This window comes from Hippocampus zosterae, chromosome 10, assembly GCF_025434085.1.
Source record: "Hippocampus zosterae strain Florida chromosome 10, ASM2543408v3, whole genome shotgun sequence".
In the NCBI taxonomy this organism is placed as follows: Eukaryota; Metazoa; Chordata; class Actinopteri; order Syngnathiformes; family Syngnathidae; genus Hippocampus; species Hippocampus zosterae.
In genome coordinates this window covers 7,589,622-7,614,538 of record NC_067460.1, presented here as the reverse complement: position 1 = coordinate 7,614,538, position 24,917 = coordinate 7,589,622, and the positions used below count along the sequence as shown (strand labels likewise).

General features: G+C 42.2%; 1 protein-coding gene across 2 annotated transcripts in view; it reads right to left on the bottom strand.

Moving 5' to 3' along the window:
* epha4l (eph receptor A4, like) overlaps positions 1 to 18,031 on the bottom strand; it is a 55,635-nt gene extending 37,604 nt beyond the window's left edge. Inside the window, exons 1-3 of one of the 2 annotated variants that reach the window (XM_052078860.1) lie at positions 17,706 to 18,031; positions 16,253 to 16,320; positions 13,580 to 14,243 (exon numbers count right to left, since the gene is read on the bottom strand). In XM_052078860.1, coding sequence (XP_051934820.1) covers positions 13,580 to 14,243; positions 16,253 to 16,320; positions 17,706 to 17,811 — 838 coding nt within the window. In that variant the 5' untranslated portion in view covers positions 17,812 to 18,031. The remainder of the gene's footprint in view (positions 1 to 13,579; positions 14,244 to 16,252; positions 16,321 to 17,705) is intronic. The other variant, XM_052078859.1, reaches the window with a different exon arrangement.
* Between the last annotated feature and the right edge of the window lie 6,886 nt (positions 18,032 to 24,917).

Sequence of the window (24,917 nt, the reverse complement as noted above, 5' to 3'; positions counted from 1 at the left end):
CGTTTTTCAGCCACATCTGATAATTATCAGAGAGTGTGCAAGTCATTTATAGTAAGTTTGGCAAGGGCATTGGGGGACACAGAAACTTAACGTAGTATTGTCTTTATGTAATTTATCTGCAGCAGGATCGCCAGGGGAGTGAAAGACTTGCACATATATACATGTGTGTTTGATTAGGCGGCGGAGCTGAATGCCTTCCTGACATTGTTTACAATGAAGAAAAGCTGGATTTTAATTCATCGTAAACAAACGAAACAGAGAGGTGGGGGGTAGATGAGTATGCAAATGTGGCTACGATCAGGGACACACACGTAGGGACACACTGCTAAACAATGGAGACAGCCAAACTGCTCAGCTCGCAGCATGTCAAGTAGAATGGGGCAGGAAAAGGGAGGATGTGTGAGAACACACACAAACACACCCAGAGAATAGGGAACAGCAAAAGGAAGTGATAGGAAGCCACTTTCAAAGGGGCCTCATATCCACTTCTGTAAACAAATGTAAGCCACATGTTGAACGGCAGCACAAATAACAACAAATCACTACAGTGGACAAATAGGACACAAATGAGCAGGGTCAATTAGGTTTGGGATATTATATATAGATATTTTTTATTAGATTTTTTCAAAAATTCAATTGGTTTTTATTCATTTTTGGAATGGGTTTGTCAGTTTTTCTTTTTTCAAAAATGTTTTGTTTTAAGTTACAATTATCAGCTATCAATTCATATATTTATGTGTCCAAACTTTTGGACACATCTTTTCATGTGATAGACCTCTTGGCCATGTACATTAAAACAAACTGCACACAAACATCGAATGCCCTTGACATGGGTTTGTCATATAAAACGCGATCGATATACTGCATGATTGCTGTGTGGGACCTGCTGTAGAGTCAAAGAAGTACAATAATGTGGATGCCTAACTTGTTCAACCTTTGACCTACTGTACTTACCCCCAGTGTTCGTTAAGCAGAAAAAAGAGAGCATCACATCATTATCTATCATCAGATTTATCAATAGTAAAACAAAGAGCAAAATTGGCAACTTAATAATCTTCCAAATAATCAATGTTATACAGCAGTACATCCATTTGAAAACAAAAAAACTTCAAAGCAAAAACATCTGTCACAATTAAAACCTTGCAAAATTCAAAGTGTCTGTGTCAACGATTGTCTAACGGACAACTTTAACAACATCACTGTTTCAGACACGGCAAGGGTTTTTTGGGAAGGTCTAATCACAGGTTGACTCCCGCATGAAAATATCTATTTTGAAGCCAGCACCCCCCGCGACCCTAGTGAGGATCAAGCGGCTCGGAAGATGAATGAATGAATGAATGAATGAATGAAGCTATTTGTGAAGGTAACCTATGTGAAGCTCACAGACGACAACCTATCCGGGGACTTGAAACACTTTCTATTGTGCACGCCTATGTGCGTTTGAGCTTATGTGTACACTTCAGAATGCATTGTGACGTGTGTGTCTCAGTGACGTGTGCATCTCCACGGATTGACATCCTTTCGGTCTACATGTGTCCATGTGTGTGTTACCCATTGTCCATTGAATCTGTCCTGGATAACTACTTCCTCCAAACTTTATGACAACCCAAATGACTGTTCACTGTCATGGCTTTAACCTACTTCTCCTGGTGTCAACAACCCCCCCCCCCCACCCCCTTTCCTCCATCATTCTCTTCCACTTAAAAGGTTCAGGTCATTGCTGTTGTGGGAGCAGTACTACCTGTGTCTAAAAATGGTGCTTGATGGGTGTGTGTGTGTGTGTGTGTGTGTGTGTGTGTGTGTTTGTGTGTGTATTCCAATCTTTGCATGCCGCCTTTAACTTGCCTATGGGTATTTTTTGTCCCACTGGTTAGTCTAACTAACATGTCCTTGCAGCTGAGAAAGGTTGACCGCTTGTGGTTATACTGAGTTACTTATAACTTATTTCTCTTGGGCTACAATGTGTTGGCTTTTAGCTTCAAAATGAGAAACGCAAAGGTGTAACTCGGTGGTTTTGCATTCACCTAGTTTTAATCAAAAATTCAAGAAGTGCAAAAGTAAACCTGATGGGAACGCTAGAAATGGGGGGAAAAAGGCCTAAAATTTGCAAAGAAGCTTTAGTACATGAAGGAGGTGGATTTTTCACTGTGTCAATAAAAGGTAGATGCAAAATTTGACGATGGTAACAGGTTTTGCAAATAAACGATGACAGGACCAGAAATCATGCCGCGCGTCCATGTTGTAATCACAAAAAATGGCAATAAAGTTTGTTTGGGGGAAGGCGCCTGTGCAGCAAAGAGTTCGAACGAGCAAGAGTTCTTCAAAACCAAGAAATCCTGATCAGCAATCTGTCCATCACTTTTGTTGACTGTCAGCCAATTGAGTTGTGGCAGAGAGAAACTCTCATATGACATCATCTCATGGCACGGTCTCCCATACTATCAGCATTCTCAAAATTGAAATGCTTTTAGAAGCTGTGCAAACAAGACGGTGGAGTGCAACATGAATATTTAGAGAGCATATTTTAGATGAACTTCGACAAAACGTAATTGATTGATTCCAATCGACATCATGCATTTTCCCCCTGTTTTTTTAAGATTATATAAAATATATAAATTGAATGAATCAATTATGTTTTGTATAAGTTCATCGAAAATATGCTCTCTAAATATTCATGTTGCACTCCACCGTCTGGTTTGCACAGCTTCTAAAAGCACCTACTTGCTACCGCTATGTGTTTCTTCCTATGTAAATAGCAGCCAAAATGTCACGTAAATTGTCAGGACCAAAGCCACAAAACGTATATCCATGCTTCAGTATCTCCCTTTTGCTTTCATTTTTTTTTCTGATTCCACTGAAATCAGACAATCAGGCAGTTAAACGACATTGCTAACATTGAAATAAGAATACTTGAGATAATCTGCAGCGTGTGCTCTGTACTCTATGAGGTACAGTCAGCAGCAGTGACAGTAATTTCGTCCGCAGCCACCACAGGTCGTGACCCAACTCCAGCAGGCCTGTTCAGAGAGCAATCATCATCAATACGCATAACCTCCCACTTCACCTTTCACATCTCCAGCCATTTATCACGTCAACTAGACAGAAGTCCATTCATCATTGTCTCGTCTTCCTTTCACGCACTTCCTCCAGTGAACACATTTTTGCTTCTTCTTAAATACATCAAAATGCAACGTGCATTTCTTTTCTTCAACGTGCAACTCTTCTATTTTCAACCGCTTTCGCCTTTCTTGACTCTCATTCACAATCAGTTTTTCTTTCCCTTCGCAACATCCCTTACGCTGGACATAGTGTGTGCCTGTGAGGGATTGTGGTTTTCCTCCTCCCCTTCCAGCAGAATTTGACAGCTCAGTGTGGATCAGGAGGGATCATGGTTTATAATCCAGGGACGTGCCCGTGCATGGACACACCTCTGCCTCGGTCACTGATCCGCAGCTTTGGCTCTCCAGTGCTGAGAGCCCTTCACATTCCCAAATTACATTCTCCGCTTTCCTGTTGAGAAGATGCAATGGACAGGGCGCATTAAGCATCTCCAGGATCCTATGTATGCATGTACAGGGATGTATGTATGTATGTATGTAAACACATAATCATTACCAGTCACTCAGTGAACTTCAGCAGGATTCCAGGGTTTCTGTGATTCATGTAATCGAGGAATTTTTACAAACAACAGAGTTCTTTCAGTGTATTTATTTAAGAAAAAGAACAAAGGATTGTGTTTGTTGGGGTTTTTTTTCTCAGTTTACATAATTAGATCGATGTGTTACATTATGTGTGCACTGTGCAAGGTGACGTTTTGGTGTGAGGACCGGGAATAGTGACTGGTCTCTCGAGCAGACATCCTATAGTTACTGCATATATTTGTATTGATAATGTAGTTTATATTTGAAAATGTATATTTATTTTCGGTGGCCCAGTGATTAGCGCGTCGACCTCACAGTGCACAGGTCCGGGTTCAATTCCAGCTCGGGGCTCCTTGTGTGGAGTTTGCATGTTCTCCCCATGCCTGCGTGGGTTTTCTCCGGGTACTCCGGTTTCCTCCCACATTCCAAAAACATGCATGGCAGGCTGATTGAACACTCTAAATTGTCCCGAGCTGTGGCTGTGAGCGTGAATGGTTGTTCGTCCCTATGTGCCCAGCGATTGGCTGGCAACCTGCTCAGGGTGTCCCCGCCTACTGCCCGAAGACAGCTGGGATAGGCTCCAGCACCCCCCAGCGACCCTTGTGAGGATAAGCGGATTGGAAAGTTGATGGATTGATATTGATATATTTCTAATGATATTACTCATATAGTTCCTCAATGATTGTGAAGCTCCATTTGGAACATCCACAAATATTACAAAATGAATGTACCTTGCCTGATAAAAGATTAAAAGCAGAATGCAAAATGCACTTTGTACTGTTATAACATGGAGATTGGATTAGGTTATGAAATGCATCCTAAAACAGCCTTGCATTCAGATCCAAGGATAATTAACCACTGTACCATTTGCAACCACTGCCATGATTATACATGGGGTTTGAGTTCATTAAAATGGATACTGCGTCCTGTGCCAGGGTAGATTACAGAGCAGCCCTTTATTGTAAGTGGTTTTTTTTTTTGTGGTCATAAGACCTAACTGATTGCCACAGAGCAGTCTTTGATTTGGCTACCGAATGTATGCCCCGCAGGGAAACAGATGACAACGGAAGAGTCGCAAAGACCACCTTCTATCAGGATGGGAATCTGAAGATAAAAATCCACACCAGAAAGAGACATTAGGGGGTCTAAATGTTTCAAAGTGTTTGCAATCACCCTCCTATTTTCTGACTCAGAGTGAAACTTGGCCATGAGTCTGATGAGCTGTTGGGCTGCTTATTTAGTGTCGTACCTCGGATCACACTGTGACTCTGACACTAGTAAAAGTCGATGATGGAACTTGTCATATATTCCCAATACAAAAGCATCCATCCATCCATCCATTTTCCGAACCGCTTGATCGTCACTAGGGTCACGGGGGGCGCTGGAGCTTATCCCAGCTGTCTTCGGGCAGTAGGCGGGGGACACCCTGAATCGGTTGCCAGCCAATCGCAGGGCACACAGAGACGAACAACCATCCACGCTCACATTCACAGCTAGGGACAATTTAGAGCGTTCAATCAGCCTGCCTTGTATGTTTTTGGAATGTGGGAGGAAACCGGAGTACCCGGAGAAAACCCACCCAGGCCCCGGGGAGAACATGCAAACTCCACACAGGGAGGCCGGAGCTGGAATTGAACCCGATACCTCTGCACTGTGAAGTCGACGTGCTAACCACTTACCGGGCCGCCTCAATACAAAAGCACAGAGCAAATATAGAGACATGCGCTTGGCAAGTTAAGTCTGAAAGTGGATGAACATGATACAAAAAATTTTCTCTGCCCCGATTGAGGAACAAATGATAAGGTATGGATGTTAACACGGTTTTGCTGTTGTGGAGCATTTGTCTCTGTCTGTTTTTCCACATCAGCAACAGGTTGAAAGACTGTGGAACAGCAAAGATTCAAATGCACCAGTGTAAGCAATGAGGTCTCATTGAGTCGCTCTCATTCGGTCAGTTTTGTGTGAACATATCAAGTTTCAACTTTCACTTTCTGTCGCAGGCGATTTACTCGTACAATGTGATCTGAAATGTAAAACTGCCATTTCTAAAATTGTACTGTTTGTTACTGCCTATATTTTGCGTTAAGCCGTTTGATCATTTGTGTTCTTATGCCATCTATTGGTGAATGTTGGCCCGAACCAACTATCGCGTGCACATTTACTGGCGCACTTTAAAAGATTAATTTGTAAGTTCTGCGTAGCCATTTTGTAAGAAGACGAGAGTGCTGAGAACCTACCGTACGAGGCAAGACGACGGCGGCAGGATTTCGGCCAAGGTTTCGCGCCTTATGGGTGTGAGCCCACGAGGTTTGTGTGTTTTATGTTAAATCAATTGTCAATCAATTGTCAAAATACAAAAGACTTAACTTTTGTCTTTTATTTGGTACGTAATGCCACTTGTTTGTATGTTTCATATTCGTGGGACCTGTTCTCACGGGTTGCCAGGAATAAAACCGTGCCTGTATTTTCATCGTGGACTTCGTGTCGTCATTCATGCCGCATCCTGTAGGCGCGACACTGTGTATGCCCATCTTTAGGCAACAGCTTGACCCAGATGGGAGGGAATGGAGGTGTAATTGTGAACTAACATCTCAAGTTAAGAAAAAGCACAGTTTGCAGACTGCAACTAAATCTCTCTCCACTTCACTTCCTCTTGTGATTTTTGTTTCTCTTTGTCTCTCTACCACCCCCTGCGCCTCTCCATCTCCCTCATCCATCGTCTCAGCTCTACCCGGCAAGAAAGGACTCTTCTTCCTCTTTTGGCAACAAAGACGATGGCAGAAAAACCCCTCTCTCTAAAATAGGCTGTGCCCATTTGACGGCCAGCCACTTCTTCCTCTGCCTATACATCAGTCCATCTCACTTTAGAAACACCTCTTACGCCTGCCATCTCTCAACTGAGGGAGAAAAGTGTTTCATGGCAGAGGGGGGTGGGGGGGGGGGCTAGGCAAATTTAATGTGAGCTAAAAAGAAAGAGATGGGCAAGAGAGCAAGAAGGAGAGTGTGCACAAGTGCGGGTTGAAATGTAGAGAGGAGGAAAACAGCCGGAGGAATGGGGGAAACGGCATTGAAGGGGGATTGAAAGAACTGCAGGGTTGTGATGCTCCAGCCAGGGGTATTGATTCGGGGGGCTTTTGACATGCTAATTTGCTTGCTGACTGCTTTAATCGCTCCCCCTTCCCATCACAAGCTTCAAAGAGGATGCTTTTCAAAAAGATGGCCGAGAGGAGAGGAGATGAGATAGAAATTGTGACGTATTTCTTCCACATTCTGATGTTTCCGGAGCAAATGTGGAGCAAGCGCCCGGGTAAATACATCCATCATGTTAGTTGACACATTTTTGATGTGCTAAGGCTGAACTGTTTTGCATAAAAATGCAATTGTGCCAATTAGTCGAGTTGACTGACAGGAAATTATGCAAGCGCAAACGCAAATTAATGACAGTGATCGAGTGACTTATTATTAGGGGATGATTATATCATCATTCAATACTTTTTGGTTTTTTGTTTGGCTGGGGGGTGACTCATGAGTCTCATCACTCTCCTTAATGTGATTGTAGATTTCATTTTACTTTGACGTCGCATTTAAGGACAGCGCCGTCGAATAAAAGCACAATCCATGATGTATTGTGTTTGATGTGGATGTGTTTTTGTCCAGGACACAAAGGCCTTATTAGCAAATGGAGTTTTGGTCATTTAAGTGTAAACCAATATCCATTTTTTTAAAGAATATGGTTTTCCATTCTGTCTGGGGTCAATCAAGCATCTTAAGTGAAACAGGTTGCTCTAAGTTAGAGATATTTGATCTATGATTCTCTCCTCTTTCATCTACAGTGATCCCTCGCTATTTCGCTGTTGGTTTATCATGGCTTCAGTGCATCGCGGATTTTTTCAAACATATTCATAATTTTTTTTTTCAAGCCCACAAAAAGTCCGCAAACAGCGAGAAGCTGCAAAACAACAGCGAGTCACATAGAGCAATATATACAGTACTGTACTCCATGTATATGAAAAACAAATTGAAAAAAAATGTTTTTTTCTTTTCTAAGAAAAAAACTTTTTTTCTTCTTTTTCAATTTGTAAAACATTTTTACAAATAGAAAAAATAGTTTTTTTTCTTTTTTAAAAAGAAAAAAACATTTTTCAAAGAAAAAAAACATTTTTTTCGAATTTGTTTTTCATATACATGGAGTACAGTACTATATATGTTGCTCTATGTGACTCGCTGTTGTTTTGCAGCTTCTCGCAGACTGTTTGCAGACTTTTTGTGGACTTCGCGGATTTTCGTTTATCGCAGGTGGTTTTGGTCGCCACTAACCACGATAAACGAGGGATGACTGTGTAACACTTCAAATAACACTGCAAATGTTGGAATGGTTGTTGAGTTTGTATTATTGTCGAAGTTTTATGTGACATGTTCTGTTGTATGATTGTTTTTTTTAATTAAAATATTCTGTAAAGTGCTTTGTTAAAGGCACAACTGTGCTATACAACTAAAGATGTATTGTATTATTTTGCCATTGGATTATTTTGCGCTCATATGGCAAATGTTAAAATATATCTGTCGATAGTACTGTGTAACTGAAACTTTTTATTTGGAATGGAACAATATGGATGTTATTCTTCTTTGGAGGTTCAGCTTTATTTTAAGAAAGATTTATTTCCACCAGAGTGCTTTGAATGGCAGGCGGAATGTTGAATCTAGACAAAGCCTTTCAGACAGCCATTTGAGTGGAATTCCTTTTTTTTGTATTATTGGCATAAAGTAAGCTAAATATGTTTCGACTTGGATGCATATACTGATAGGCAATGCAGCAGACGCTGTGGGAGCTGCAAAGCCATCAACTCGGGTCACACTCCATCACCGTTGGCTTCCTGCCCTTAACAGGGCACCGCGAGCAGAAAGAGAGGGGTGGTGAGTGTCAGGAACTGTGACGGAAACAAATGCGGCAGGACAGCATCCAATGCAGGAAAAACATTTCAGCACCTCAGCTAATGATAGCGAATTACCATCAGCACTCGTACCGCCCCACCCCATTTCGACTCGTCGAGGAAATGTGTATTAGGAGTATGGACTTCTTTTTGGGAACACATTTCCAAACTTCCATTTCTTATTTTAAAGGCAGTGGATGAAAATATGTAAAACATTTTGTCTTCCATTCAACATTTGTTATTTCGTGCTCTTGTTTGGTTGATCCCTTGTGTCTTTTGAGCCGCACAACCCGACCCTCTCTGGTGGCAGGGTGAGTGATGAGTACATTCACCTCCACTCTGCTGGGCTCCATTCCGCTCTGAGTGCCGACGCCGGTGTGCTAATGCATACTAATATGCGCATCTGCAGTGCAAATTTGCAAATATGTGTCCATGTGACTACATGATGCAATATGCATTTTTTTAGGTTTGAGAGGATGGCCGTCAGTTTGTACAAAAATGTTTTGAGCATGACTTGGCTGGCATTTGGAACACTGCGCAGGTTTTTGGGGCACACTCCCACATTGTGTTTGTGGAAACAATGACAGATGATGATGTTCCATTGGGTTATCTTTCTTCCTACAATGAAGGTAATCTCATTATTCAGACCACTTCCATTTGACAAACATGAACCACCTGGACAGCCACAATAGAATGTTTGTAAAATAAAAGCAGAGTACGGAAAAAAGGGACCTTCATGGATATCAGGAACTGAAACTGAAAGGAGGTTGGAAGGAGAAACGCATGAAAAGAGAAAATGTGATATGAGACCAAATTAAGACAAATAGCCACACAAACAAGGACCGTAATTGTTAACTTGTGTGAATGAAGAATGTAGGACAGAAATTGATGAATTGAGATTCTTATTTGCATAAAGCCCCAGCGACTATTCGTCTTAAAAAAATCTGAGTTGAATTTGGATTAATACTCCCAAATGCATATTTCGCACTGTCAACAGGGCGAGTGCGGGAATGGGGGGTAAATCCCCGCGCACTGGGGAGCAACTCAATCCCTAAAACCTCTTAACAGATGTCTCAAGTGAAAATAAACCCATCATACTTTGATATATTTTGTGGTGGTATGGCATTGTTTTCTGCACCGAAGCGCTGAACAACAGAGAGATGTTTCTTGGCCTTCCTTTTAACAAACATATTCAACAAAACAAAACATTTAGCTATTAGCTTTCATCTGTGCATTTAAGGTCGTGTTCAGGACCAAACTATCACAAACGTACGTGTTGTTTGGAGGTGAGGAAATGTATGTGTTAGTGGGAGGGAGCGGGGAGATGGGGAGATGGTGATTTGTTTTGCCTAAAGTGTCTGCCAGCTTCACACGTGAACAACACATTGTCCACAACAAACACACAGACTGACCAATGCAGCGTGTATATAAACATCTGATATAAACACAGAAGGCTGACACATTTTCCTAAAACAAACAGAACACGATGACGACGATGATGGAGCAGAAACCAAATTGCTGCCAGTGCACTTCATTCTCCTCTCCCCGCCTGACGAGACAAATTGTAATTACCATCGGCCCAGAGTGACACATGTAGTTCACTAATCTCCTCTCACCCAACCAGCACATCAACATCCTTCCTAAAGCATGAGCCCCGTCACCAGATGAAGAGCGAGAGGACACCCTGACCCCCACCCTTCAACAACAGAGCAGCGAAAGGGATCCCGAATGCAAACATACAGAGTCCTCTCTTTTTTAATCAGGGGCCCCTTGGACCTCCGTGCCCCGGTTGCCCCTCTCGCTTTAGCCTATAGGTGACACCCTCAGCACTCTCGGCCCACCTTGAGCACAGACGCACACTCTACACAGCTGTCAAAACCCTGATGCCTTAATCAATCCTGGATCCGCAACCCTGTCAGACACAGTGCTAAGATGGATGCACGAGGGGCTCACCTCTGACCTCTGCCAGTGGTGGAGAATGCAACTCCTACATGCTCCACCCCCCTGCCCCCTCCTCTCTCTCTCCTTCTCTTTCACACACACGCACACGCACACACAGACCCTAAGTACCACCAGCCACACTGAGCTCTGATGGTGCCCCCAAACAATGACAGAGGAAAGCCCATTCATCCTGCGCTGGGAACAAGAAGCTAAAGAACCGCTAACCCGGCACACAAAAATAGCAAAAGAAAACGTATATTATACATACACACTCACAAATAGAAGATTGATATAGAACCATAATCAAGATTTAGATCACATTAAATTCGTATCCTTCATGTCTCAGAATGCCTCTGTTAAATGACTCTCATAAAACTTGTCAGTTTTTTCGCTATTACACAGCTAAACAATGCACGTAACGATTCAGCCCTGATTTGTTTTTACCTTTCGGTCACCTGAGCACAAGCAAGCACAAAACAGCCTTAAGTTACCTCATTAAAATGTTAAGATGTTCTTCCGTTGTTATTTGGCGATCAAAGCAAGAATGACGCGGCTAACTGAAGTACCGGTATACTGAACGTGATGGACATGATGGCTTGAAAAGAGATTGCATGCTTCATATGATCATGGTTTCCAAATCCTTTTTTTGTCTTTTGAACTGGATGGTATTTTTTTTCTTCTGAAATGTAAAAGATTTACAGTAGCATTTTGAGGTCTGCCCCAAAGTGGGGCACTCACAAACTGGCTGAGGCTATCATTTTGATTTGAAGTGAACACATTTTAGTAAACGTGATTGAAGATTCTATTAAAGTCTAAAGTCTTAGTAACTAAATACCAGTCGCGGTCTCTTTTTTAAACCGTCCATCTATCCATCACTCTGAGAAAAAAAACTTAGCTTTTTTGGCAACTCCAATCGGTTCGTTTTTGTACGGGAGCACAAGCACATGTTGTCATCCAGAACCATCTGTGACCACTTGGACAGCTTTTCCTGGGCTCCCCAAGCAGCTAACGCTACCCCTAAATCACTAGTCCTGTTTGTCATGCAATTAGTCCAAGATAAAGGCTCCCCATAAATAAAGAGAGGAGTCCTTGTCTGGCCCCTTCTTAATCACCCGTGCTCAGCCTGTGACCCCTCACTGCTGAGGCCCTGTGCTTATTGAGTGTTGGTCCCCAACGGTTAGTGGATGTTGTGTAGGCCGCACCGGTAAAATACCCTGACAGAACCCGCAGTCGTTTGTTTGGTCATATGAAAAATATGCCTCAACTTGCTCACATACTGCACTGAATCTGCAAAGCAATCCTAATTCAATCTAAAAAATCAACAACAAATAAATAAAACAGAAATAAACGTCATTGTAATGCTGGCAGTGCTTTCCATACATCCATCCATCCATTTTCTGATCCTTATCCTCACAAGGGTCAAGGGGCATGCTGAAGCCTATCCCAGCTGTCTTCCGGCAGTAGGCGAGGAGACACCCTGAATTGGTTGCCAGCCACTCACAGGGCACTCATAGACAAACAACCATTCGCACTGACAATCCAACAGAAGCAGGGGTAATAATTAGTGTTCCATTTGCCTGCCATGCATGCTTTTGGAATGTGGGAGGAAAGCGGAGTACCCGGAGAAAAGGCACAGGGATAACATGCAAACTCCACATAGGAAAGCCGGAATCGAACCCTGCGCCTCTGCACTGTGAGGCGGATGTGGTAACTAGACTACCACCGTGCCTCCCCGCAGTTCATGCCTTCTGATAAAAAACCTGGAAGGAGAATCTCTCCTCTGACCTTTGACACCCATCATACAAACCATTACAGGATCACAGCTTGCTCAAGAACAAGTATCCTCGAAGGGCTAGTCCAGGCCTAGGCAAACTACGGCCCGCGCGTCGAATCCGGCCCGTTGTTCTTTTTAATCCGGCCCGCCGAAGGTTGGTCCACAATTAAGGATCAATGTGAATGATTGCATTCATTTCAATTGGACTTGTAATGACAGGCATTTCACCGCCAGGTGGCGCATTGACTTGAAGTTGCAGAACACGGGGGGGGGGGCGGGCCAATCTTTTCGACCACCAAGTACCTCTGTATCGCTCTGCTTCTACTGGTCTGATCATAACCCATCTGCAGCGATGCACAGGCTAAAATAGGTCATCAACAACATTTTTGTCATTTAAAAAAAGTATATGAAGACCGTACTTTCATGCTTTTGTTCTGTTGATGTTTGATATGGACTGTCAACAAATGCAGTTTTTTTAATGTACCATAGCTCGTGCTGACCTGGCCCTCCTGTCAAATTTTAAAAGTCAATGCGGCCCCCGAGCCAAAAAGTTTGCCCACCCCTGGGCTAGTCCCCACAACCAAAGACCCCCCCCCCCCCCCCACACACACACAATTACTTTCACGCTCCCATCGCAGACCTGCAGATTTTCACTCCTCTTATACCTGCTCAAAATGATTAACTCTAAACCAAATTATTGTCGAAAGCGCTGCAGTCCCCCATTCGAGCAGGGGTGCCCAACTATAGACGAATAACCACGTGTGCCTTGCGATTGCTTGTTCAGGGCGTCCCCCGCCTACTGCCCAAAGACATCTGTGGTAGGCTCCCGCATGACCCTTGTGACAATAAGCGGATCAGAAAAGGGATATATATAAAACAACAGCAACATGCACAAACACACACACACACATTTTTTTTTTTGCTCCATACCCCTCATGCAGTCTACTTGGCACCAGTCGTCATTCTATCGGTCAACCATGATGGACTGGTTAGGCACTCCTGCATTAGAGCCACCTACCCTCATCCTGGAGTCACCAATTCTCAAGGGATAAATTCCATTGCACAACACAACGGGCCTACTAATGACTTCATTTACTCTCATTATTATATCTATTGCCCAAGCTGAAAAGACAACTGCAGTGAGAACATTAGAGACAAAAGACAGGGAAAGGTGGAGGAATTGGTTTGGATCAAACAAAGAGAGCATCAAGTATAAACGCAATGAAGGGAGCGCGAGAGCGGAATATTTTAAAATGTTGGATCAACAAACAGAGAATGTTTCAGTTTCTTACCTTGGCAGTCTGCATTTCGCTCCTCGTACCCAGGGTTGCATAGACAGTTTCCAATGGGCACCAACCACTCTCCATCGGCTCCGCAGTACATTTTTGGGATCTCTTTCTCCTCTGAATTATCCACGCAGGATCCGCGAACCTCCACCAGCGAGGAGGTATCGGCTCCAGTGATTGTATCAGGAAACTGGGCCAAGTTACGCACCGCCAATGGACATTTCTTGTAGAAGACCCTGACTGACACCAGTGCAATGCAGGCTCCGACATCCTGGAAGGCCAAATAGAAGCCCTTGCGCGTCAGGGCACCTACATCGCGCACCTCTGTATTGAGCTTCATGATGCGGTCGCCGATGTCCACCTGAGTGAAACTCTCATCAGCGGCGATCGTATCAATTTTGGCAAACTGGTTTTCACGAATGTAGCGCTCTTTGTCGTTGTTGGACTCATAGTAGTACAGATTGAAGGTTTCCTTGCAAGTTCCCATAAGCCCAGGAAGGCTGTTGCAGTCTCGTAGGGTGAACTTGATCTCGATGTAGACGCGCTGGGCGCCTCCACGAGAAATCCAGTCAGTGCGGAGCCAGTTGTTCTGGTTTGGCTCCATGACATTGCACACCTGGTACGTCCGAATGGGAATGTTCTTCTCATCCATGATGCTCACCTCCTCCCACTGGTGAAAGCGCGCGACCAATTCATGTTACAAAAAGGCTTTCAACATATCTTTGAGCAATACACTGCGGTCATTTACATTAACACTGCCATAACATTTGATCAAGTTTTTGCTCATTTTAGAACCTTAATGCATGACAGTTCAACCAATAGAATTTAGAAAGTGCACATCGTTCAGAACTATAAGCTGCTGAATGCTCATAATTATGGATACCATGCAAAAAAAAAAAAAGCACGTAGGGAATACAAGTTAATATATCTCAACAGTGCTATTAATTGATGGCCAAACTTTATGCATATTTTAGGAATTGCATCCAATCTATTTGTTAGTTTCCAATCAACGCTCATGCATATATTTACTGTATATGAAAGGGATTTGCTTGGCTGAAAAGGAAATTTGTATCTTCATATCAAATACATATGCGATGCTTCATGAACGCATAACACACGCAAGAAAAAAAATACACTTTTTGGCTGGTCTGTAACATACTAGTAATACTTCAATGTATGCCCATTTTTAGACATGAAGAGACAAAACACGTGTCCACTGCTTCTGTTGGTCTGGACTCATTGTAGGAGGAGACGTAGACAAAGGGCTGCTTGGATTACGTTATCTTGCGTGACTAGTCTTATTTATTCTGAGCAGGGAAGGGGGTGTTTTGAAGTACAAGTGTCCCTTCTTGTCAGAGCGCTACTCAGGGACATTTTTTGCTGTGAGTTTGGTTGGGAAATATGAACGTGGCGGCCTGCTGCCGTATCTACATCATTGAAAAACCAAGATAGCAATAACCACAACAAAGGAGTGTACGATAAACATTACGCTGTCAGAGTTGTGTGGTACCTTAACATAAACAACGTTATTTAGAGCTTGTGACTATGATTTCAGAAAATCTCCTGCATTCCCCACGGCTCTGGGCTTTTCCGCTCACGTCATTGTATGCACTTGTTTTGTGGAAATCAAGCACCTTTCCCTAATTTTACGGAGGAGGCAGAATATGACCAATTGGCTCTAATGAGAGGATGGAGGCAGGCTTGTTGAGGCTGCCAAGGCTCTGTCAGTCAATTGTTTGTGATTCAATTGCAGAAGGGGGAATATGAGCACAGCACTGGCCAAGTTCATTGAAAACAGCTTCTAAGCAGACCCTGCGGCAACTGCACCATATGTAATTCAGTTTCCCCTAGGTTCATATTTATTAAATAACATACTAGTAGATACTAACTTGTATTAATTTTTAGAAAACATTAACGGGTTCGTTTGACGTGTGTTGAACTTGACACATGTTTAGAACACATTCTATTGAACAGGATCCTTTCCAATCAGAGGTATATCTTTATCTTACATAGCTTTATATATCTATAACTTTGCTATTTTTTTCCCAGTATCATTAAAATGACCGTACATCTCTTATTTTTTCTCCTCAACAAATTTACTGTGACATCTCATTCAACCATGGATCATGCATTTGGTTGACCCTGCTCCCGATTACGGAAAAGTAGCGGTCATTCCCTTCATTCGGTCCCTATAGGTGAACCCCACTGTAGTCTCTCCCGTACTCATTCGATCCAGAGGACCCCCTCTCTACCAACAAGCCAACCCACCCCCTCTTCCTTCCACTCTCTGGTAGAAAAGGATATAACGTTTCTCCACAAAGGGCGATTCAATTCATCGTCTATTCAGGAAACCTGACGCCTGCTGCAGTATTGCCCCTCTGACCATTACAGAGAAAGGCAGCGAGAAGAAAGGGGAGCAAGTTTGAGGGGATAACTACAGGGGGTGTTCCAGGGAGTTTTCATGAAGCATACAGCCTGTTTTTAATCATTTTGTTTTCAGGATTATGAAGAATGTCCCTTGATCTTCATTTTAGCATACCGGTAAATGATCAGGGATTAGGGTGAAGGTTCACCCTAATCCTCGATTGGGTTCACCTGGATAACAACTTTTCAAAGAGAATATCGCTTCCATTTTCTTTCGGTAGAGAAGTACAAAAATCCTGACAAGGAGACACTTACCCCTCCATCTGTTGGATTGGCGACCCATCCTAGCTCCCCCTGTGCTGCTCTGGAGTCCAATAACGTGACTAGAAAGCAGGAATAGGAGAAAGGTACATTCATTCTGAGTCTGGTCATACACATCAGCACTGGCATGTAAGGTTGTCCAACTGGACTCCAACAAAGTGAGAAAGAAGACAATCCAGCCATCTCGGGAAAGATTTTTTTTTGGGGGGGGGGGGGGGGGGGATTTTAACGTGCATGCGGTCAAGGAAAAAAAAAAGTTTAAAAAAAAACAAGAAAATTATAAGAAAGCAATTTCTTATATATATATTTTATATATATAAACAAGAAAATTTGAAGAAAGCTATATATATATATATATATATATACTGTAGATGTTACAATGTATTAATTTAAACGTTGGATTTTTTAAAAAATCACTTAAAGTAACTATAATGTTAACCATCCTTTCTTTGAATCTTTACATTAACCTCCCCACACCCCACACACACGCAATTGTATTGAATACCTGTTTCAACAGTGTTAGATATAATCAGAATCAATGACGAAAACGTCTATTTAAACTTGAACGCACGCGTTTCACTCGACAAATTGATTTGAGTGAAGCAGGATCATTAAATATGTGCCAAGCAAATGGCCAAGAAAATCTGATTTTTTTACTGACGTTTTTTTATACCGAAAGTAAACAAGACAGGTATTATTGTCATGCGCATATATTTTAAAATGCATACAAATAACAGCATACATTAGTTTAAATGCACGTGTCAATAGACAGCTGGAAAACATTCCCCAATATTCTTAATATTATTATTTGGGATATTTCATATTTGCAGCATAACGCATACGCTGTACTTAAAAATTTTAAAAGTCGTCGACGTGTAAGGTAACCGGGACACGCGCAAGGAGGCAGCAGTTCAGTCGATGAATTGAAAACCTCCGGAGGAGCTGTGCTTGGTTTTGTCTTAGATGTTTCATAACTTATAGTGCGCGCACTTGTCCACCTCACATTCTGTTACAATTTGTCCAAACAGAAAATATTAAATGGCTAGTTTATCAAATGTCCGTCGCTAACCAGAAAATGGAACGCGACTGACGCCGAAGAAGACCCCGTTCAGTCAGATACCGATGCGCAAATGACGCGTAAAGTCCTCGTTGACTGATCTGTCCAACAATTCGGAAAACGACTTGTTTTCAGGATTAACCAACCCCCTCACCCCCTTTAGGTCTTTAGTTCTCGTTATAAGGTCCGAGCCAATGCCAGACCTCTACGAGTGCCTCCTCGATCAGCATTTAGTTGGACGACTTTTGCTCCAACAAAGCAGTGTGAAAGTTGCAAACTAAGCGTGTCAGTGAAATTTCATCAATTCAATTCTTCGCAGCTGGACGCAAAGGTTCACACATAGTGAGAAGATAAGCGAAAATTAAGACGTAAAGATCACGTCACTCTTACCTTCATTAGGCGGGTATGTCCTAGACGGGGAAACAAGTGGAGAAATCCCAGAAACAAGAAAGGCAACCGTGAACAAAATCCCCGCCAAGAGTGCCATTTTTGCCATTGTGCTGGTTTCTCCTCTCTTATGTTTTATCTTTTAATTGTTTTCTCTTCTTCTCTCGTGTCCAGCTTTCTCTCGCTCGCTGTCTTTCTCTCCCTCCCGTACCTCTTGCCCAGTGGAATAAGGGATAGAAGCGGACACCAGCACAGAGACGCACCACCCGGCGCACCAGAGGCTGGAAGGCGGGTCTTCACTGACTAGAACCCCCGTCAATCCAAATGGGAAATGGACAGAGTGGGTGGAGGTATGGGGGACGGGGGGCTGGGGGAGGGGGGGAATAACTCGGCCCCACCCGCGTGAACACCCCGCGCAAGTCACTGTCTTCTCAGTAGCTTGCAGAGACGAGACAGAGATGGAGTGACGTGACATTTCCACGCGGCATTTGCCACACAAGCATCAAATTCAACGGGTCACTGAGTGACATTTAAGGATAAACTGCGCCGAGTCTTATCCCGGGGGTCAACAAAGCATTGACAGTCAATTCGGCCATCTCCGGTCAGCCATCAGGTCACTGTAAGGCTGATGGTGGAAAGTGAAAATGTGCAGCCATTAGTCTGTTAACTATAGCACATATAATGGCCTTTTATAACTCTTGTCCAATTGAAGCCAAACGCTTAAAATGCAATGCAGCAGTTCATGATGCTGATCCGGCTTGTTGTCTGGCACCAGTCAAGCTCAGACGCCGGTCCAAGGTGAGTCGCATTAGATCAAGGTCGCCACCTAGCGGGCGATATTGACGCCTGTTCCGCCTGCAAAATTGAATTAAACAACAAGCATCAAGTGTGACCTTCTTAATAAGACACGGAATTGCACTTTGTGGAATTGAGTCTTTCTATTTTGGGATCGAAGACGAGCCCACATCGGATGACTCTCTCTTGCTTTAGTTTTAATGTTGGACCAAGCATTTGTGAGTGGGCAAATCAATTCAATTCAAGTCAAATTTATTTATATAACCCTTCATAACAAAAAGTCTCAAAGCTCTTCAAATGCCTACAGTTGACGAATATAAACAACATCCCCTGATCTTAACCTCCAGGAGGGCAAGGAAAAAAGTAAAAAAAAAAAAAAAAACACCCACCAACACACAAAAGGCAGTTTAACTCCCACAATGGTATTGTGCCAAGTTTGGCTGACTAGTCATCAATGATCAAAATCATCGACAATGAAGTTCACAATCGATAAGCGACTTGGAAAATGGATGGATGGGCGTCATTGTTGGTGCCGCTGATGCCACTGTTGTCTGTCCAATAGGTGATGGTTGTCTAATAAATTTGTTCAGTATTGTATAAACTGTAATCATAAATAACTGCAGCACAATAATTAGGTGTATGAGTTACATTGATGTACTTATTGCAGCTCTTGAACGACATAATTAGGCTGATAATGAATCTATTGGTAAGAGTCCAGAGTTACAAATTAAATAGACATAATGTCCAGAGGTTGATTCTTTCTTTCTTTCTTTACATAGAAAGACAGACGTAACAACATACTTTCAAAAAGCCAGTTTGAGAATTTTGACCGAGCATGCGCTGACATATTGAGGTTCTCTTACTCAGGTTGTCTGTCGTTCCCTGGAAAAATTCCCGTTGCACCAATATGCATACAGTACTCTCACTTTATGCGTAGGATTACAAGGCTTTTCAAGGCTATAGACTTCAAACTACAGATAATGTCACATTAATGGGAATCTGGATTGTGTCTTTTTAAATATACTTTTGGGATTAAAAATCTGTTGTCTGTCTCTTATCTGAATGTTTACATCATCTTAAACAAAGTTGTTACTGGTGTAACCTGTTTTTTGACTATTTTGTGTGGATTTTTACAGTGCGGGTCAAAATGACCCACAACAAAATCAATGTGATTTTTTTTTCAACATAATATGAGGGTTAACACATTGTGTCGCTTTTATAGATTACAGAGACACTTATTCAGCTGGAAAAGATTCACCTTGCCTGAGTATCCTTGAGCAAGTCATTGGATAACATCTCCAAGGTCTTCGAGCCTCTCTCGTTCGCCAAAATGGAATTTTATCACGTGGATCCGATCCTTGTATTTCCTTTGTGGGAATTTTCAAATGCGAATACATCTGTACCGACTATTCATTTGGTGTGTCCAACATGTGTCATGATAGTGAGACAGAACAGGCGACTGCGGCTGTAAGACTTGCCGAAACTGAACAGGTGTCTGAAAGTCTTTTGTGACGAGATATAATTGTGAATGGGAAACACTGTCTCTTGCATGTTTATTTTTTATTTTTTGGAGGTCTCTTTATCCCAATATAGTTCAGCAATGTTTCGTCGTGTGTCGTGGCATGGTGAAAAACAGCAGCTTCAGTCAAAAAGTTGGTCGAGGAGCAAGATGTTTTATATTTTCTTTGACAGTAATAGTGGAAGTCGGCTGACGTCTGTGTGGGGCTTTTGCGGTGGTCCTAACGGAGCGAGAGTGGGCAGGTTTATGCCTTTTGTCTTCCGTTGTTTGTGTCAGTGGTTTTGATTGATGACACTCCCATCATTTCCTTTATTTTCCTGTCAACCAAAGCATCTTTTTTTTCACTGGAGCATGGGGGTAGGAAGAGCTAACACTCATCTTTTCCTCCTTCCACAAACCCACTTAGCTTTCTCCAGCTGGCATCTGCTGCCCACACATCTGCATTGTGTGCCAATCACACACGTCTCCCAATCCTTTGTTTTGGGACCAGCACATGCACACACGCTCCCTCAAATTAGCTCACAAATTCCAGGACAGTTTTGCAATACATCAAACTGATGCTGGGAATTTTTTTTTTCATTTTGGATGCTATATGTGATGACATCATTTAAAGAAAAATATCGAAAAATGTAACAGTTGAAATGAAACTGTAGATAATCACGATTGAATTGTGTGGACAACTTCATACTAACACAAACTGACACGGCACCGCAACTAATCCCCCACTGACAACATAACTGCAACGCAGAGCTACAATCAACTCGTTGTGTGATTAGAATATTCCAGGACAATAGGCAATTTTCTGCTTCAGAGTCACTCTGTCACCGTTATAAAACCTTCATTGTCTACACATGTAATTTTGAGGAACAATTTAAGTTTTTACTGCACACAACTGCCCGTATATATTGTTGTTCTTCTCTTCGGTACTTTTTGTTTTGACCTTATTCAGGCATTCAGGCTCATCATTCAGTGGAAATTGCAAAAAAATAAATAAATACATTTTTTAAAATGTATAACAAAACCCAAAGATGAAGATAAGCATGCATACTTTGATGCTTTCAGGGTTGAGGCCTCCTGGGGTATTCTAAGGTCTTGAATGTCACACCCAGTGCTGGTGAAACCTTTGAACTTTTGTGTGAATTCGTGGCAGATTGTCCGAATATTTTGGTGTAATGCAGAATTTTTAGAGCCAGGGGCAGCCAGCTGGAGAGGTTTTTCTCGATATTGAATAAGGTGCTATAAAACGATTAGTATGAATCAGATCATGCAAAGGGAATTCATGTGCCATCTCCTCTAAATTGAGTAAGGTTGAATGTTGTTCTTAATGATTAGGATATTGAAGTTGAATATTTTAGTGGTCAGCTGTCGATATTGATCAGAACTTAAGCGCCAAAGGCAAAAAAAAAAAGTCACTATAATGTCACAAGAATAAAGACGCAAGTCAATCACATGGCGTCACGTATTGATTGCATTCCAGCTATGGATGATCCATTTCATGCCTGCTCTGTCGTCTTCATCGAGTTTTATTCATTGTTTTCTCTAATCCCTAACTCCCCCATCCTGGTCTAAGACCCCCGGGGCTACTTGCCCTGCCCATCACCGTTGCATCGACAGCATGACATAGAGTTCCTGAGACCACAGGAGGAAGGTGGTGCCCAGATGTCAAAGTAAGTGGGAGTCAGTGGAGTCACCAGAATGTCTAAGATGAAATCAGATCTACTGGAGTGGACATAGACACAAATAAGTACCCGGGCTAACAAAGCCTTCTACTTGTTATGAGTATAACAGGGGGCCCAGTCGCTGCATGTAATCATCCAAATCGCCTTACTTTAACAATCCTATCAACTTTTGTTCACTGGGCCGACAAATTTAACAACTGAAAAAAAAAGTCTGTGTCATGATCCCTTTCACATTTTTATTCTTAGAACCTTCCAAATCATATCCAGTACCAGTAAAGCATGCGCATGCAACCATAATCCCATGAGCTTTAGTAAATAAATCCATACGGTCATAAATAAAGCAAAGACAAAGGCAGGGGGACTAGTCAGAAAATATGGTTATGTCATTTACCTTTTACATTCTATTTGTCTTCCTTTTTCTTCGATATCGACTATTGCTGCCAGGTTTCACTTATTACACTTTCACCATCGTCTGACTTTTTGTTCTTACAACATAGCATTAACGTGCATCATGGTGTAACTCCCTTCACCATATATCCGAAAATGAGGTGCTTTAACCAGTCACACTCCGCTGAAGGGTCTGCCTCATCGCTGGATTGTGTACAGGTGATGTAAGGGCTTTTCCTCATAGGAGCTCACATTTGATGTCAATAATTCCAAAATATTGTTCTGATCGCTTTGATATATTCACGGGTTGACTTGGATAAGAGTACGAATGTGCATTTGAATTTTGGCGGCGAGTAGTCACCATTTCAAACCCGAGGTGACAACAAAATGTCACAAATCAAATCAGGAAAAAAATATGTACCGTAATTAAATCACTGCAGATTCTTTTAGAGGGGTGAATTTTAGTGCTGATATCATTTTTACATACAGACCTATTATGTGCTATAATTGTCAATGTGGTCCAGCCCACTGAAGTGTCTCTTTAACCCTATAATGCCATTCGTATCATATTTGATGCATGCAGTTTCATTATGTAACTCATTCATTATAGTTCATTAAATCATCGGTATCAAATTTGATACTGCAGGGATGATTTTCCCCAAACTTTCAGTTTTTGATGTAATCTACATAATGCTTATAAATGTGATACAACAAATATCTAAAAGAAAAATAATATGGCAAAAATATTTTTGGTGGATTTTATTATAAGGGTTAATTAATGAACATCTCAGTTCCCAAAAATCAAATTTTTCTGGCTATTCCTTGATGGGCCATGCATTAAAGAGTTAAGTTTGTGGCGTTTGTTTATTATTTTTTTGCACTATATAAATCAGCATGTATTGTATTGTATTGTATAACTTATACACAAAAAGCGTATTTCATTAGGCTGGGTACTCTATTGCATGAGCTGGGATCAACATAAAATGTAAGACATACAGTTCATATTTTGGTTTGTTTTGTGTTGGTTCTATGATGTCTGAAGGGGATACTCATCCTAGAAGTCACCAGTGACTACATTTAAAGTTGGGTTTTGGAAGATGAATTGTCCGTTATCGCTAAAGCATCAATTCAACATACACACCAGCTATCTCTGTGCAACTAGCATTTCCCCGTAAAAGATTGTGCAGTGAGGTAATTTGGCAGCTTCATCAGGAGGGGAAAAAATCCGAGGCTATATATTTTTATGGCATGGCACGAGGCACTTTGGCACGCTTCCTAATTGTCACGTTTATACAAGGAGAGACAAGAAAGTGCACAGACGCTCGTATGGAGAACATATCAGCAAAGTATAAATGTCTTCATTGTATTTGTTAATCAATTCAAGTTGGAGCTGTCACTCGACATAATTATAGTTTCACAAACAGTACATACTGCACGCGCAATTGGCAAGATCAATGTGCTATTGTGTTTATTAAAAAAATGTGATGTCATATTCTGGCTTCATGAGTACCAAGAAGCACAGAAGGCAGTGAACATTTAGTCTTTCAGTTGTTCTGCACACGGAATTGTCCAAACAAAAGGTCCAGAAGAGCAGTGGTTGTGATAATGGTGGTCATTCAACAGGACTTAATCGCCAGTTCTGATTTAATTTCTACCGTGTATCCAATTTGTTCAGTCATTCAGATTGATATTTCAGTGCAAGTCAGTCCGTATCCGATCAATCAAAATATGCCTGTGCCCAAAACACAAGTAAGCAGCTGAAAATGATTCTCGTCAGGACCAGTTTGGTCAGTGCAAGTAGAAAGAAAAGAAATATTTTAAATGACAGTATGGCACCACTATTTTACCATCAGCCAGTCCGTCATGGTCAGACCGTCATTGTCATTTTAACCACTCTTCCATCATCGCTAAATTACAGTTCACCACCACTTTTTTTTTTTTTTTGGATAGATGGACTGACTAAGGTAGGGCTGAGTATGGTAATCATCTACAGGTGGGATGGTTGCTATGGCCTCCCATTGCTGCACGGTGACACCAGCGTGGCCTTATTGAGTTGCACATCCAGGGAGAGAGCTTTCAAGCTGTCGAGGGCACTGGCAATTACACACGGGAAGCATAACACACTATGACTACCTGGCAAAGGATTCTTTCAGTTTTACTAATCCTCACATGACATTTTATCCAAACCTCAGCCCCTTAAATCGACCACATCCATAAACCCAGATTTTTCTTGTGCAACATGAAACTTAACGTCGCTATATTCAAATCCCAATTCTAATGAAATTGAGACTTTGTATAAAATGTGAATACCAAGTGAATACAATGTATAATGATTTGCAAATTATTTTCTTCCTAAATTCAATTGGATACACTTCACACTTCAGGTACTCAACAGTCCCCGATTGTTGTATTTTGCACTTTATAATGCGCCACACTTTTTCAAAAGGATCATGGTGGACACTTTGTATCGGTCTGTCGTGATGAAGAAGAAGCTGAGCCAAAAGGCCTCGATTTACCGGGCAATCTACGTTCCAACGCTCATCTATGGTCACGAGCTATGGGTCATGACCGAAAGAACGAGATCCCGGATACAAGCGGACAAAATGAGTTTTCTCCGCAGGGTGTCCAGGCTATCCCTTAGCGATAAAGTGAGAAGCTAGGTCATTCAGGAGGGGCTCAGAGCTGAGCCAGATGAGGTGGCTCGGGCATGTGATTAGGATGACTCCTGGACGCCTCCCTGGTGAGGTGCTTCGGGCATGTCGCAATGGCAGGAGGCCCCAGGGATGACCCAGGATGCACTGGAGAGACTATATCACCCAGCTGGCCTGAGAACGC